Genomic DNA, 15371 nt, shown 5'->3' with positions numbered 1-15371 from the left:
TCTTGTTCCCATCACCCCACCCCTTCCCTTTACTGACAGTCAGCTGGCTCTCCGAGCTGCCTGGCTGGGGAGGCACAGCTACAGAGACGTCTGGATAAAGACAGAACTTAAAAGTATGATGGGAAAGCTAAAACCAGTTTGGCTCAGTGGATAGAGCGTCGGCCTGCAGACTCAAAGGTCCCAGGTTCGATTCCGGTCAAGGGCATTGTACCTTGGTTGCGGGCACATCCCCAGTGGGGGGCGTGCAAGAGCAGCTGATCAATGATTCTCTCTCATCAATGTTTCTGATTCTATTCCTCTCTCTCTGCAAAAAAATCAATAAAATACATATTTTTAAAAAGTATGATGGAAAAGAAATTTCATATACCATTAAGGTCCTTCCTCATGGGGCCAGGCAGGGTGGAAGGTGGGACTGCCTTTCTGAGAGCCCCTTGGAGAGCTGCAGACAGAGCAGAAGTTCCAGAGCTCCAGAGGCCAGGGTTACGTGTCTCCATGGGAACAGCCCGGCCAAAGGGCTCCTGCCCCTTCTGTGTATTCCCCATGTCCCAGCCTCCAGCACCTGGCATGGGAAATGTATGCTGTTGCTTCCTTGTCAAACTTCTGAGCTACGGTAGAAGCAGGGGAGTGGTTTGGAAATTAGCTGTGCTATATTTTGATTTGGTAGAGCGATTACCAGCAGCTGGATACGTGGAGCTCACTAGGGTGAGTGAAGGAAGATCCTCTGTGTGCGGATTAGTCAGGGGTTCCCTCCCCCAGCTCATTTAAAAGCTCTAGAAACTTCAGATTTAAGTTTAATGACACTGCAAGTACTCAGATCACCATTCTCTCTCTCCCCCTATAGAGGCTCCCGCCTCGGCCAGGGGTGGAGAAAACTCCAGTTTTCCAGGGGTTCCCTGGGTGGGGCCTTCCGAGGATTCAGGCAGGAATTATTCCCAGCAAGGGTTCGCTCAGCACTGTCTTTGTCACAGAATGTGAAAGCCGGTCCTCCTTTCCAGCCGTCTCACCAGCAAGATGGGGAGGGAAGAAAAACGCCCGCAGGGGCCTAGGCCATCCTGCCACAGTGCTCACCCGACTGGACTTGGGTCTCTCCAACCAGGAAGCAAGAGAAGGCCACGGAAGGGCCTGGATAAGAAGCAGGAGGCTCAGAAGAACAGTGGGGGTGCTGCCACCTCGGTGGGCGTGGGCCAGGCCGGGGCCGGGAGGCCGGCGTCGGAGGCCAGGCGGGCCGCCTCGCCGCCGTGGACGCGCTGGTGCCGCACCAGGTGCGTCTTGCGGCTGAAGCTCTTGCCGCACTGCGCGCAGGCGAAGGGGCGAGCGCCCGTGTGGATGGCCTGGTGGCGGGCCAGGTTGGTCTTGGAGCTGAAGCTGCGGGCGCAGACGGTGCACGAATGGGGCCGACTGCCCGTGTGCACCGCCTGGTGGCGGCCCAGGTGGGACTTGCGGCTGAAGCGGCGGCCGCATTGCGCGCAGGCGAAGGGCCGGGCGCCGCTGTGGGCCCTGCAATGGGCCACCAGGTTGGGCCGCGAGCCGAAGCGGCGGCCGCACTGCGCGCAGGGGAAGGGGCGCTCGCCCGTGTGCACCCTCCGATGCCGCGCCAGGTGCTGCCCGTGGGCGAAGCCCCGTCCGCAATCCGGGCAGGAAAAGGACCGCTCTCCGCCGGCGGCGGGATCGCCCTGGGGCGCCTGGGCGCAGCAATGCCCGCAGGCCGGGGGTTCCGCAGCGCAAGCCGGGGGTTCCGCGGCACCGCCCGGCGCGCCCTCGCCACAGCCACAGGGGCGCCCCTCGCCGGCGTGCAGACGGTGGTGCGCAGCGAGGTTCTTCTTCCAGCCGAAGCTTAGCCCGCAAGGCTCGGGTCCCGGCGGGGAAGGGGCCCGGGTCTGGGCGGGAGGGGAACCCGGAGAGGCGGGCACCTCGGCGGGAGCCAGCGGGGCGCGGCGGGCCGCCTCGTGCACCCTCTGGTGCCGCGCCAGGTGCTGCTTGTGCGTGAAGCCGCGGGCGCAGCGCGCGCACCGGTAGGGCCGCTCGCCCGTGTGGATGCGCTGGTGGCGGACCAGGTGCGTCTTCTTGCGGAAGCGCTTCCCGCACTCGGCGCAGGGGAAGGGCCGCTCGCCCGTGTGCGTCTTCTGGTGCGAGCCCAGGTGGATCTTCTGGCTGAAGCGCTTGCCGCACTCGGCGCACGGGTAGGGCCGCTCACCCGTGTGCGTGCGCAGGTGGCGGGTGAGGTGCGCCTTCTTGCCGAAGCGCTTGCCGCACTCGGGGCACGGGAAGGGCCGCTCGCCGCGGTGGCTGCGCTGGTGCAGCAGCAGGTGCGCGCGCTGCGTGAAGCTGCGGCCGCAGTCCGGGCAGGCGGCCGGGCCCTCGCCGCGGTGCAGCCTCTGGTGCAGCCCCAGGGTCAGCAGGTCCCTGAACCGTCGCTCGCACTCGGTGCAGCCGTAGGGTTTCTCCGAGGCTGGAGTCCACCCGGCCAGCAGCGAAAGCCCGCCCAGGGCCCCCGGGATGCCCGGCTCCAGCTTGTAGGCGGCGGCGGCCAGAGGCCCCAGGTCAGGTGCGGGAAAGGGGCCGCCGGGCAGTAAGGACAGATGCTGGGGCCATTGGACTTTGGCCTCTGCCTCCTGGTCCTCCTCCTCCACCTTCACCTTCCGAGTCATCCACGCCTCTCCTGAAAAGTCACAAGACAAGTCTGTTAAGCCCCACGTGTATTTATGCAACGTTCCCCTGCCAGGAGACCACCCCTTCCTGGAGCCCTGCATTCTGGCTTCTGTTCTGTCCACTGGGGAACGGCCAATCCGAATAGCTTCTCATCTCTGCAGACAGGATGCCTGGTAACCGCCCCCCCCCCCCCCACACACACACACTGCCTGACAGGGGGCTTTCTCCCAGGCTTGCCCATGTCCATAAGAGCGCTGATAAGAGCACTTTCTCTGCCTCTGAACATGAATGCTGTTCAAGGTTCAGACTTCAGGAGTCACTCTGGGTTCCTATGCCCATGGCGGCGGCCCCAGATCTTCCTGTTTGGCAGGCTCCTTTCTGGAACCACAGTTGCTCAGCTTCGGTTGAGCAGCTCCCCTCCTGAGTCCTGAAAATTGGCTGTAGCTCCAAACAGCTCCTCTTTCCAGACCTACCTGCTTACTTTGCTGTGAGAACTGCAGCTTCCTTCTCCCCAGTGCTGGGCTCGGAACCTTGAGACCCTGACTCTCACCTTTGAGCTTCCCCTACTCTCAGACTTTCCTCAGTGGACTTTGTATTCTTTCCTGCTGTCTCTGAAGCCCCCTTCCCTGCAACTCCCTTCACTCTTGCTTCTACAGCCAGTGGGAAGTCCCAGTTTAGAAAGAGGTTTGTGTGTACAGGGAACCACTGGATGGCGCTAACGTCTGGAGAGTCAGGAGGGTCTCTTGGGGAGCAGATTTGAGGTGGGTTTTCCTGGAGCTTGGCCCCTCTTGGGAAATGGAATGGCCCAGTGGAGAGGAAGGACCTGAAGGCCCAAGACCCAGTGTCCCCTTGGGTTCTCCTCTGCCATTAACCAGCAATGTAACCCTGGTTAACTTACCTCTTTGAGCTAAGTTTGTTCGTTTGCTTGGGTGGAAGGGTTGGACTAGTTCATAGTTCCTAAACCTGGTGCCACATCGTAATCTCTTGGGGAAAGTTTACAGAATGCATCGATGGGAGCAGAGCACATGAATCTGTTCTCTTTCAAGCTCCCAAAGTGATTCTTGTTTGAGAACCATTGAACCAGATGATCCGAGTTCCTGTCTCGCTATAAAAGTCTGTAATAGCCTGAGCCCTGGTTACATTACACATGGACTGTCACAATTACATTCATTCCCCATCTCTTTTATCGACCCATCCATTCCAAACAACTGTTTTTCCTGTTGTGATATTGCTTTCTTTTTTATTGTGCCACTCTTCTCCTCAAGAACCAGCAGTAGCTCCCTATTAACGGGATAAAGTAAGTTCTAGCTGCATCTGAGGTGCAACTTTCTTCTCCCAGGCATAAGCCCTTTACTTTAGCCAGGCTGGTCTGCTCTAACTCTAGTCACACGTTAACTTTCTCGCCTTGAAGTCTTTTCACAGTCTAGAATGTTTTCCCATCCTCCACCCACCCTCATCGGAGCTGAATGCAGCACAAAATGCAGCACAAATCAAAATCTCCAACAACTCCACTGCGTGAGGATCCCATATAAATGCTTGTAGCACTTACTGTTAATGCTCATTGTGACATATTATTATGTTCATTCTTTTTAAAAAAATATATATATATTATTGATTTTTTTTACAGAGAGGAAGAGAGAGGGATAGAGAATTAGAAACATTGATGAGAGAGAATCACCGATCAGCTGCCTCTTGCACACCTCCTACTGGGGATGTACCCGTAACCAACGTACATGCCCTTGACCGGAATCGAACCTGGGACCTTTCAGTCCACAGGCTGATGCTCTATCCACTGAGCCAAACTGGTTTCGGCTATTATGTTCATTCTTTATTCTATTAGTTCATATTAATGTCAACTAGGTTTAAGCTTCTGGAGGGCAGACACCTTGTGTTCTATTTCCTATGTATCTAATAAAAATGTGTCTTTATCTGAGTAATAAAAATGAGGATGGCCACCATTTATTGAATGCCAATTATAGATGTACCATGTATGCATGATTACAAGCCTTCACAACAAACATGAAATCACCCTGCTTACAGATGAACAAACTGAGGCTCCTGGAGGGGAGAGAGCCAATTCAAGATTACTCAGCTAGGGGATGTGGAACAAGGATTCAAACAGGTCTGCATCGCTTTAGAGCTCGCCTCTTTCCACTTTACCTAACAGCCTAGACCTGGTAGACATGGAATAAATCCTTGTGGAATAAATGACATCACTCGGGCAAATGATGATAAGGTTGGTGCTAGTGGAAGCAGGCTTGTAGAGAGAGAATCAACTGTCCCATCGCCCTGGGTATGGGGAAGATGAGTCAAACACAGCTGATTTGGAGCATCTGGGTACCACTGAGAACAGTGGAGATGTGGGGGAGGGAGCATGTCTGGGCAGAGACAATGAAAAAGTTGATCAACGCTCCATATGTTTTCGTGGAAATTATAATTCAGGCCCTCTACAAGTCTGTACTTAGACTGGGGCAGAGATGGGGGAAGTCAGGACTTCCAGAATACATTGACATGATGGTGTGTTTCTCTTGGATCGGCCTCTCTGATCCCTGTTGTCCATGGATGCAGAATTCCCTCTGGGTGCGGAAGCCCTATGAGCAGTGCCAGGGCCTGATTCATCTTGCGTTGGAAGAGCCTGGTGTGGCTGTCACATCAGATAGCAGCTCTGGAGCTTGCAGGGCCCCTGTGCCCTCCACCTGGTCCCCTGCACATGGGAGACTCACCTGGGCAGGAGCCCACAGGCTCAGCCTCCCGTGGGGTGTGTGCCTGGCTCCCTCTGCAGGGAGCCTCAGCCTGTTCAGGGTGGGCATCTTCCTCCAGGCTGGGGGCCTTGTGTCCTGGCAGAGAACAAGCCATTCAAGCCACTGCCGACATCACAGCTGAACAGAGAGCCCCCCCCCCCCCCATGCGAGGAAGCAGGGGAGTGTGAAACCCCAGGCCCAGCCCTATAGGCAGGGACTGCACCCAGCCTGTCCCACACCTGCAGGGGCTGAGTTCACAGCGGCCCGGGCCCGGAGCAGCCTCAGGCTCCTTCAAGCGGGGCAGCTGCTTAGGCGCTGCATGGCGGCTAAAGCCACAACTGTGAGGAGTTTCTGGAACATATGTGTGTGTGCAAGGACAAGCCCTGCCCTTCAGCTTACTTAAGGCTCCGTGAGGTTCCTCAGAGGAGAGCTGGGACCTCCCTGCCACCAGGTGGACCCTGCTCCATGGCAAATCATTGGAGATGATAGCGATGTCAAAAAGCCAGGCATTGCCGAAACCGGTGTGGCTCAGTGGATAGAGCTTCGGCCTACGGACTGAAAGGTCCCCGGGTTTTTTGTTTTGTTTTGTTTTTATTAATATTTTTAAAATATATTTTATTGATTTTGTACAGAGAGGAAGGGAGAGAGATAGAGAGCCAGAAACATCGATGAGAGAGAGTCATTGATCAGCCGCCTCTTGCACACCCCCTACTGGGGATATGCCAGCAACCAAGGTACATGCCCTTGACCGGAATCGAACCCCGGACTTTTCAGTCCCCAAGCGGACGCTCTATCCATTGAGCCAAACCAGTCTCGGCAGGTCCAGGGTTTGATTCAGGTCAAAAGCATGTACCTTGGTTGTGCGCACATCCCCAGTGGGGGTGTGCAGGAGGCAGCTGATTGATGTTTCTCTCTCATCTATATTTCTGACTCTCTATTCCTCTCCTTTTTCTCTGTGAAAAATCAATTATATATATATATATATATATATATATATATATATATATATATATATATATATTTTTTTTTTTTTTAAAGCAGGGCACACACACCCTTTCTTAGGTGTCTTCTCTTGGTACCTGTTTAGCCACTTCCCTGTTTCAAATCTTGCTCAAATTTTAGCTTCCCAAGGAGGCCTATTCTCACCACCCTATTTAGGCTTATTCTGCTTCACCCACCTATAGCAGTCTCAGTTCTCTCCTCTCTGCTTTATCCCCTCCTAGCACACATCCTCTCCTAACAGGGTTATAAGTGTACTTGTTTTTACGTTGGTGGGACTCCCTGTCCTCACTAGGATTAGGCTCCTGGAAGGTAGGGGTCTTTGTCTCTTTGGTCACTGAGGTATGCCAAATGTCTAGAATGGCACTTGGCATTAAGCAGGTGCTCAATATGTATGTGATGAAGGAAGATGGAGGATGATCCCCCCCCCCCCCCACCATCCCGGGTCCCCACTTACCAGAACATGTAGAGGAGCCCAGCGCTCTGTCTTCCCTGGAAGGGCCCATCTGCTCCTGGACATTCTGGGACCCTTCCCCAGGCTCGCTTTGGGGGGCCATCTCCGGCTGTCCCACAGAGAATCCTGTCACAGGTAGAAGGATGGGTCCAAGTAAGCATCCAGTAGAGAGAGGCGACCAAAGGCAGGCTCTTCTCCCCCCACTCCCCCCAGCCCACCCGAGGGACCTTCCCCAACCCACTCCAGAGGGAGGGTCCCTAGTCAGCATGGGCAAGGGACAGCTGGGCTCCCAGCAGTCTGGCCAGGTGTCAGCCTGAGCCCCTTGGTGTTGAGTAAAGCGCAGTTGAGGGAAGGATACAGTGGATTTAACATCCTGATGCTCTGTGAGCACACATGTGCACGTACAGTCTAGCACAACCTCCGGCGTAGGCAGGGATTCACAGACACCCTGAAGAAACCCAGAAGGACACGCCCTAAAGTTCCAGGGGCCTCGGGAGTCTTGGGGTTGCAGTCTCTGAGGATGCGTCTCCTTTCTTTATTGTAGAGAAGCAACAAGCCCGGCAGGCTTCTGAACCCCCACCCCCAACCCCGGTCCCTCCCAGGTTCTGCCGGCTCACCCAGGGAGCTGAGGGCCTCCAAGGTCTCTCTCATGGCAGCCCCAGGTGGCTTCTTCTGGGGCTCAGGCCACACACCCTAAGGAGAAAACACACCCTTGCTAACATCCTTCTCATGGCAGCTTCTATCGGGCCCTGGCTCTGCCCATCAGCTGTCCCCAGGAGCTGCACATGTGATGTCCCCAGCCAGGTACAGGTGAGGGGAGGAGGGGAGGTGGGTTTCAGATAGTAGAGAGATCTTTACAGGGGGCCCAAGGAGAAGATCTTGAAGCCATGGCTGCAAGCTCTGGCCAGTTCCAGAAGTCACAGCACCCCCTCACCTGGGGGGTCTCTCAAGGCCAGCCTCAGCCCCTCAGCGATCCAGCCCCGGGAGGAGGGTATCAGAGACAAGTGGATTCTCTGGGTAGAAAGTGGAGGGGGGATGGTGGGAGACCAGACTGGGGAGCAGGAACACACCCCTAGCCCTCCAGCTGTCACCGTGGAAGCTGGTGGAATGGGTGCCAGCGGAGGGGCGGAGGTGAGTGTCACATCGGACAGCTGGGGGGGGGGGCGCGGAGGCCCTCCAGGAGGGCCCCGGTGAAGGCAGGAAATGGCTCTTGCTTCCTCTCCCAAAACCCTACCTCAAACCATTGCCTCTCCCCCCCAGGGTTCCCCTACCTCCCCCAGGGCCACCTCGCCCTAGTGTCCCCAGCTCCACCCCTCCGCTCCCAGCAGACTGCCCTCTCCCCAAATCTTTCTGGCAGCCTTCCCTCTTCCCTCCCTTCTCCGGTTCCCTCTGCCTTCCGCCCTCTCTCCCCACTGAATCTGGCTGGCTCCCCAGCTCCACCCCCTGCCGCGCCCCTCCAGCTCCTCCCCCTGCACACAGCCTGCGGGCCCACCCTCCCCGCCCCTCCTCCATCCCTCGACCCTCCACTCTGCTCCGCAGTGCTCTCCTCCCCTCCCCTCCCCTCCCCCTCCCTTCCCCCCGGCCGCCGTTCCCTCCCCTCCGGCTCTCCCCGCTCCATCCCCCTCCCCGGTGCACACCCTCTCCCTTCCTCTCCCCTCCCCTTTCCTTCCTCCCCACACTGCCCTTCCCCGCAGCTCTCCGCCTCCCCTCCTCCCCCCTCTCCTCCCCCACTCTGTCTCCCTTCCTTCTCCTTCCCTCTCTTCACCTCAGGTCCCTCCCTCCCCCTGTCTCCCCAGCCCCCTCCCCCTCTCCCCAGCCCCGCTCCTCTCCCTCCCCTCCTCCCCTCCCTCCCGCGGCTCTCCTTCCTTTCCGAGGCCCCTGGCTCCCCTCCCCCTCCGCCTCCCCAGCAGCTCTCGCTTCCCCTCCCTCCCCAGACCCCCTCTTCCCCTCCCCCTCCCCCTCCCAGCCCAGCCCCCAAGTCACCCTGTGCCCCCCGCCCCCAGCCCCCGTCCCCGGCCACTCACTCCGGACCCTCTGCGCGCCGCACCCTGCCCACCTCCGGCTCCCCTCCGCTCCCTTCCCCTCCCCTCCCTTCAGAGGCTCCCTTCCCCACGTCTGCACCAGAGGACTTCTCCACCCGCCCCCCCAAGTTTGCCTCCCGTCCCACCTCCCTGCTTCCCTCGCTCCCCGAGCCTCAGCACCCCACCTCCCTCCGCGTCCCCACTTCTCCCCAGTCCCCGGCTCACCTGTCAGCTCCCTCCTTCCCCCCCCCCCCCAACCCGATTCCGGAGCTGGGCTTTCCTCCCCCGCCCCTCCCTCCCTCCCTCTCCCTCTGAGGATCCTCCCCACGCCCTCCCCTCGGAGCCCTGCACCCCTGCCCACCTGAGCCCCCCCCCACCCGCCCCGCCCCGCCCCTCTCCTGGCCCCAGCCTTCTCTCAGGGTCCGTCCCTTCCCAGGACCACCGGACTCCCCGACAAGTCCTCCCCAGCCCCCTCCCCGCCCTTCCATTCCCTCCCCACCCCTCCGCGCCCCCACCGGGCTGTCACCTGCGGGGCGCGGGGGGCGGGAGCGGGGAGGGGGGATTTGGAGCGCCTCCGGGGCTGGTACCTGGCGGCCCGCGGGCCGGGCCCCCGCTGCTGCCGGGACCCCGGCGTCCTGGCCTCCGGTCCCGGACGGCTCTGCTCCCAATGGCGTCCGCTGCCCGCAGCTCCGGTGCGGACGGACGGACTGACAGACTGACAGCCCCGAAACTTGGCGGGGAGGGGAGGGGAGGGGAGAGGAAAAGACTGGGGGGGGCGGGGGGGAGGCGCCGCCGTCAGGGAAGGAGGCGAGGGCGCTGCGGGGGCGGGGGCGGGGGACCCCGGCGGGGGGCGGGCGGGGTGTCCCGGAGTGAGGTCTGGGGGCAGCGGCGGCGGCAGGTGAAGGTGGAGGGACTGGGCTGGAGTGGGTGCTGGGAATGGGGAGCTTCGGAGCGGGGAAGGGGAGAGAGGGAGGGGAAGGAGGAGGGGAAGGGGAGGGGGAGTGAGGAGGAGGAGGGAGGAGGGGAGGGGAGGGGAGAGGGAGGAGGGAGAGGAGAGGGAGGACGGGCGCTCGGGCTGCCGGGGAGGGTGCCCGGGCGCCGGGGCGGAGCCAGGGGAAAGGTGGAGCTGGGGCGGGGGTTGGGGCGGGTGAGGAGTGGGGGGACGGGGAGGGGGGTCAGGGTTCGCGCTGCTTTCGTTGAGTTGCGAGTGCCCGCGGGGGCGGGGGATCTACCCCACGGCTCCGTGGCGGGATCCAGCCTCCGCTCTGGGTCGGTGCGGTCCCCTCCTCTCCCCGCTCTCAGCCCCGACCCCACCGGGTTCAACCCCGACCCGCACCCTGCGTCCTAGGTCTGAAGATGGTCCCTGTGGGCCGCGGGGCGAGGCCGGGGGAGCCAGGCCGGCCTTCCCCCCCCCCCCCCCCCCCCCCCGCCGCCCCCGTGTCTGCTAAGAACAGGAATGGGGTGGGGGCTCTGAGTCCGGTTCCTGGAAAGAAGGCGGGGCTGGAGGGAGGGGCCCAGGGGCGGGGTCCGAGGGCGGGCCCAGGTGAGGGGCTGGGGAGGGCGGGCCCTGGCCGGGGAGGGGTGCTCTCCCACAGCTCCCTAAGCTCTCCCAGGCCCGTGGCTCTCGGCCCTCCAGTCCGGCTTCTCCCCGTCCCTGTCCGGGGTCAGATGTTTCTCTCCCGCGTCACCGCCGGGCACCTGTGAGCGCCCATGTCCTGTCTGAGCTGACTGGTGGGCTGGTTATTCCAGGCCCCTCTCCCCAATCTCTTCCTCCGATCTCCCCGTCCCAGCTTCCTCCCTCCTGCCCCCGTTAGGGGAAAGGGCGCCGAAGACTCCAGTTGCTCCCAGTCCAAGTGCTGCCGCATCTGCGGTGGTTGAATCCAGAGCTGGGGCTGGGTGGATGGCCCTGGGAGGGCAGAGCAGGGAGCCCTGGCATACCGCATCCCGAGGGGCACACGGCGGGCGGGGTGCCATCAGTATCTGCTGACGTTTAGGACGGGAGGGAGAGACACTGGGTGGAACAGGTGGTACCTGGAAGAGGAGCTGGGTGTTCCTAGGAATCGTCTGTGAAAGGCTTTTCTACCTCCTGGACGGGCTTCTCCTGGCCGTGGCCGCGGAGTAGAACATGTCCCTGTGTGCTGGGGGTGGGACTGTGTGTCTCTCTCCCCGCGAGGCCTGCAGTGGAAGTGTGAGGTGTGCGGGAGAGTGTCCGTGTGTGTGTGTGTGTGTGTGTGTGTGTGTGTGTGTGTGTGTGTGAGTGAGAGAGAGAGAGAGAGAGAGAGAGAGAGAGACTGGGAGAGTGTCCTTTCCGAGGACTCCTTTGGGGAGCTCCCTGAGGAGCTCACAGCACCCTCTGTTGGTCCCAGGACCAGCCGTGGGCCCAGAAGAAATGCCTAGTGAGGCTCTGGTTCCCCAGGTGGGGGGCAGCGGGGGGTGGGGGAGTGGGGGTGGGGTGGAGACTATGTGGAATGCATGAGGGGCATCAGGTTTAGAGGGTGGAGGCCACATGCCAGCCTGGGTGTCCTCAGAGCTGGTAACCAGGATGCAACCAGGATTCCCCTGGAACACCTGCTGCTGCCCCCTCCCAGCCAGACGGAGGCTGGATTTATTCCATCCGGCTGCCTTGCCCCTGGGCCTCTCTGTCTCCTGCCACCCTCCTCCCCTACTTTCCACCCCAGGCACTCCTCCCTGAGGCTTGCTCTCATCCCCTGGTCCAGGCTTCCTGGTTCTGGACCTCAGGAACCCTAGGAGACTCAGAAGGAAACTAAAGTGGATCCAAGCAGCCATACAGAATCACTCCCAGTGAGAAGTGGGACCACAGCCGAAATCGGTTTGGCTCAGTGGATAGAGCATTGGCCTGCAGACTGAAAGGTCCCAGGTTCGATTCTGGTCAAGGGCGTGTACCTTGGTTGCGGACACACCCGGGTGTGCAAGAGGCAGCTGATCGATGATTCTCATCAATGTTTCTAGCTCTCTCTCCCTCTCTTCCTCTCTGTAAAAAATCAATAAAATATATATTTTTTTTTTAAAAAAAGAAGTGGGACCACAGAGGGGAGGGCACAGGTTGTTCCTCTGTCCCCACAGCATCCAACCTCCCTGGAAATGGCTCCACCTGCCTACTGAGCCTCACTTCCACAGTTCCTGGTGAGAGAGGCACTGGAGGAGGCAGGAAAGGGAACAGGAGACAATCATGAAGTCAGAATTTTAGGGCATATCTATCATTTGGTTCTGTAAACATTTTGTGGGGCCATGGCCCCCCTGGGAATCTAATAAAAGTTATGTCCTCAGAAAAATGTGTGTGCATGGGCACGCGCGCGTGTGCGCACATACACAATTTCATACCGTTCATGCAGCCCCTGAGTCCCACCTGAATATCCCTGGGAGGCCCCTGGAGTGCTTACTGGTGAGGAAATCAAGGCCTAGAGAAGGAGGGTGGCTTGTCAGAATTCATTTGATTTGTGGTAGGGCCTGAGAGTGTGGAAATATCAGAAGCTCAGAGTGCTTGACTGTGGCTTGGGACACATGCATTCCCCTTCTCCCCCCATTACACACATACACACACACACACACACACACACACACACCACACCACACACACCACACACCGCACACATGACAGAGGCAGGAAGAGGACTGTTTCCAGGGAGAGGCAGCCTCTGAGGGGATTGTGAGATGTGCAGGCAGGTCCAATCCGGTTCCAAGCAGCTGGTGCCTGGGGGATGGAGATGAGATAAAGCCTCCCAGCGCCAGTGCTCTGAAGCTGGCTGGCCACACTGAGGCTGGGCTGTAGTCCACTGCCCTGGAGGTGCGGGGTGTGTGTGTGTGTGTGTGTGTGTGTGAGTCCTGGCCCCTCTGCTCACCTGCTGCACACTGCATCCCATAAGCCCAAGCCTCAGAGCCCCCCAATTTGACCTGTGGAGGCACCATGCTGCTCCCTGCCCTCCTCTTTGGGATGGCATGGGCACTTACTAATGGGTAAGCCGCTCACCCCAGGGACCCCCCTACTAAGGTCCTTTTCCTCCTGCCCCAGGACTGGGACCCTCTAGAGCAGCCGGACCTCCTCCCACCCTCAGCCTCCTCCTCAGTTCACTGCCTTCCCTGGGAGTTGGCTCTTTCAAAAATGGGAGCTCAGGACAGGGCTTCTTGGTGACAAGGAGCAGTGGCAGCGGCTCTCTCCTTCCCCATCCTTGGGCATGTGAGCATGTGGAGACCATTCCGGTGGAGGAGGAAGTGACCCCATGTCAGGAGGACCTGGTGCCTTGCACCAGCCTCTGTCATTACCGGCGCCTGGGCTGGCGGCTGGCCCTGTCCCGGAGTGGACGTGCAGGCCTCTGTCCATCTACAAGTGAGTGAGGGTTGGGATCTCGGCTGGCTGCCCAGCAGGACAGAGCGAAGGGGCCACATCCGGAGACTGGGGGCCGGAGGTCGTCTCCAGCTCAGCATAACCCTCCCCCGGGATGATCCAGGGGGCGCTCTCTCACCCCTTCCCTTCTGCCCATGGCGGGTGCCAGGACGGCCGCTGGGGCTGCACGTGGGCTCCGTGCCCTTCGGAGAGCGCAGTGGGCGGAATGGGCGGAGCTCCTCCTCCCCCGGCAGCCCAGGTGGCCGCCCCTCCCTGGCAGGTGAGGGGGGACTAACGGGGGGGGGGGGGGGGGAGGGCGGGGTAGGGGGTAGGCAAATCTTACCCAGAGCAGGGCCCTTCGAAGGGCTGCTGAGGGAGAAGTGACCATGCAGGGTGGGACTGTGGCTGTACAGGGCCCATAAGTCATTTAGTCTGGCCCTGCCAGGGCATTAGAGGTGAGTTAATTAAATGTTTGAACAAACACAGCAGGCTAATTTTTAAAAAAATATATTTTTAGGAAAGCGAGAGGAAGAGGGAGAGAAAGAGGGAAATAAGGAGGGAGGGAGGGAGGGAGGAAGGGAGGGAGGGAGGGAGGGAGGGAGGGAGGGAGAGAGAGAGAGAGAGAGAGAGAGAGAGAGAGAGAGAGAGAGAGAGAGAGAGAGAGGAACATCAGCGATGAGAGAGAATCATTGATTGGCTGCCTCCTGCACGCCCCCTACTGGGGATGGAGTCTGCAACCCAGGGATATGCCATTGACGGCTCAGGTGTGTGTCTGGCTGGGGGCCACTCCTGAGGCTCCACCCCAAAGTGAGCCCCCTTGGCTGGAGCCCTTGCAGCCTCAGCTGTGGGCTGGGTGTCACCTTCCAGCGCCTGGGGCTGCTGCAGCCTCCCCTGCCTGCGGGCAGCTGCCCTCCTGTCTGGCTTCGGAGCCAGCCCTGCTTCCTGCAGGCCTGCCCCATGCAACTGGGAATTGAAGCCCTCGGGCCTCCTCAGCTCTCCCTCCGCCTGGGGGAATACCGGGGGTGGGTTCCCACAAGATTTCTGCACCAGGGAAATGCCCCTGCTCCTGGGACCTCAGTGTCCAGGCTCCTTCTGGGACTCTGGGGTTTCCCCCTTCTGACGTCACAGCCGCAGGCTTCCAGAAGGCTTGTCAGGAGGCCTGTCCCCTGCCCTGCCCTCTTCCTGCCCCAGTGGGGTGAATTGGTAGGATGGAAGAGAGAAAGGCCCTCTACAGTGGGGGTTGTAGTTCCCACTTTATCCATACAATTCCAAATTGAGGTGACTTTCCTGCAAGGACTTTCCCCGTGGTGTCTTCCAGCCTCTGAGGATCCCCAGAGGGAGATTTAGTCCTGCCTGGGGGTTGGTTCCATGCACTTACTTCCCGATGCAGGTCTAGATGCTGACGTGGAGGCCCGCTAGGGACACGCCCTGCCTTGCCACTCTGTGCTCTGAGCAAGCTTCCAGTGCCAGCCCGTGAAAAAGCTGGAGCCCTCAGAAGTGCGGGCCCCAGGGCTGGAACGTGGTGAGCGCCTTTAGGCCGTTACTGGAGACCTGTTGCCTGGCCAGCTCATTTCACTTCCAGAGAACTGCTGCATCTCAGACCCCAGGGCTATCCCTGCATTGGAGAAGCTTCCTATTTTTGCCTCACAGGCAACCAAGCTGAAGGGCATTGGGAATAGAAGGAGCAAGTGCTCTGCCTTTGCCCAGGGTCCTGGACAAGCTGCCAGCCTCCTCACCTACGTGTAATCTTCATGGCAACTCCATGTACCTACCCATCCTGGTATTCCTCACCTACCCACCCACCGCCCCATGACTGATCTGAACAGCCAGCATTATAACTGACAGGTAGGTGATAGCCATAGAGACCAGGTTGGGGAGAACTACAACTCCCACTTTAGAGGGCCTTTCTCTCTTCCATCCTACCTCAGCCTTGCCCCGCCCCTCTCCCTGCCCAAGGGATACATCAGAGAGCATAAGACGTACCAGACTATTGCTTCTCTTCCAAGCCCAGGGGTGCTCAGTGTTTAGCAGGACAGTGTGAAGATTGGCCAGTTCCCTCATCCAGGTGTCTGTCAGCCAAGGACTTGGGGTTGGGGGCTGAGGGGAAGAGGATGACCGCCCAGGAATGTTCTCTTTCCAAATATGTGCAAATGAGGTTTATAAAA

The 15371-nt window shown here is 59.5% G+C and overlaps 1 protein-coding gene across 10 annotated transcripts; it reads right to left on the bottom strand.

Moving 5' to 3' along the window:
- Positions 1-339: 339 nt before the first annotated feature.
- ZNF467 (zinc finger protein 467) lies at positions 340-9604 on the bottom strand. 10 transcript variants are annotated; one of them, XM_036429819.2, is made up of 5 exons: positions 9452-9604; positions 7461-7536; positions 6847-6969; positions 5373-5486; positions 340-2659 (listed from the first exon to the last, which is right to left on the bottom strand). In XM_036429819.2, exons 2-5 carry the CDS (start codon positions 7492-7494, stop codon positions 1143-1145), a joined length of 1788 nt encoding a protein of 595 aa, XP_036285712.1. In that variant the 5' UTR covers positions 7495-7536; positions 9452-9604; the 3' UTR covers positions 340-1142. The 10 variants fall into 10 exon arrangements, with proteins under 10 accessions (XP_036285712.1, XP_045434576.1, XP_045434577.1 ...); XM_045578620.1 differs by lacking the exon at positions 9452-9604 and adding an exon at positions 7914-8120 and having other exon boundaries at positions 7461-7537; XM_045578621.1 differs by lacking the exon at positions 9452-9604 and adding an exon at positions 7986-8096.
- Positions 9605-15371: the final 5767 nt, after the last annotated feature.

Source organism: Pipistrellus kuhlii, unplaced genomic scaffold (genome assembly GCF_014108245.1).
Source record: "Pipistrellus kuhlii isolate mPipKuh1 unplaced genomic scaffold, mPipKuh1.p scaffold_m20_p_10, whole genome shotgun sequence".
Classification (NCBI taxonomy): domain Eukaryota; kingdom Metazoa; phylum Chordata; class Mammalia; order Chiroptera; family Vespertilionidae; genus Pipistrellus; species Pipistrellus kuhlii.
This window is presented reverse-complemented; position numbering and strand designations above follow the sequence as displayed.

Excerpts from the sequence above, each read along its gene's own strand:
- ZNF467 (XM_036429819.2), bottom strand. The coding sequence starts at position 7,494 with ATGAGAGAGACCTTGGAGGCCCTCAGCTCCCTGG. Across the intron at positions 6,970-7,460 it reads GGAGGCCCTCAGCTCCCTGG|GATTCTCTGTGGGACAGCCG; the intron begins GTGAGCCGGCAG and ends TACCTGTGACAG. Across the intron at positions 2,660-5,372 it reads GCCTGTGGGCTCCTGCCCAG|GAGAGGCGTGGATGACTCGG; the intron begins GTGAGTCTCCCA and ends GTGACTTTTCAG.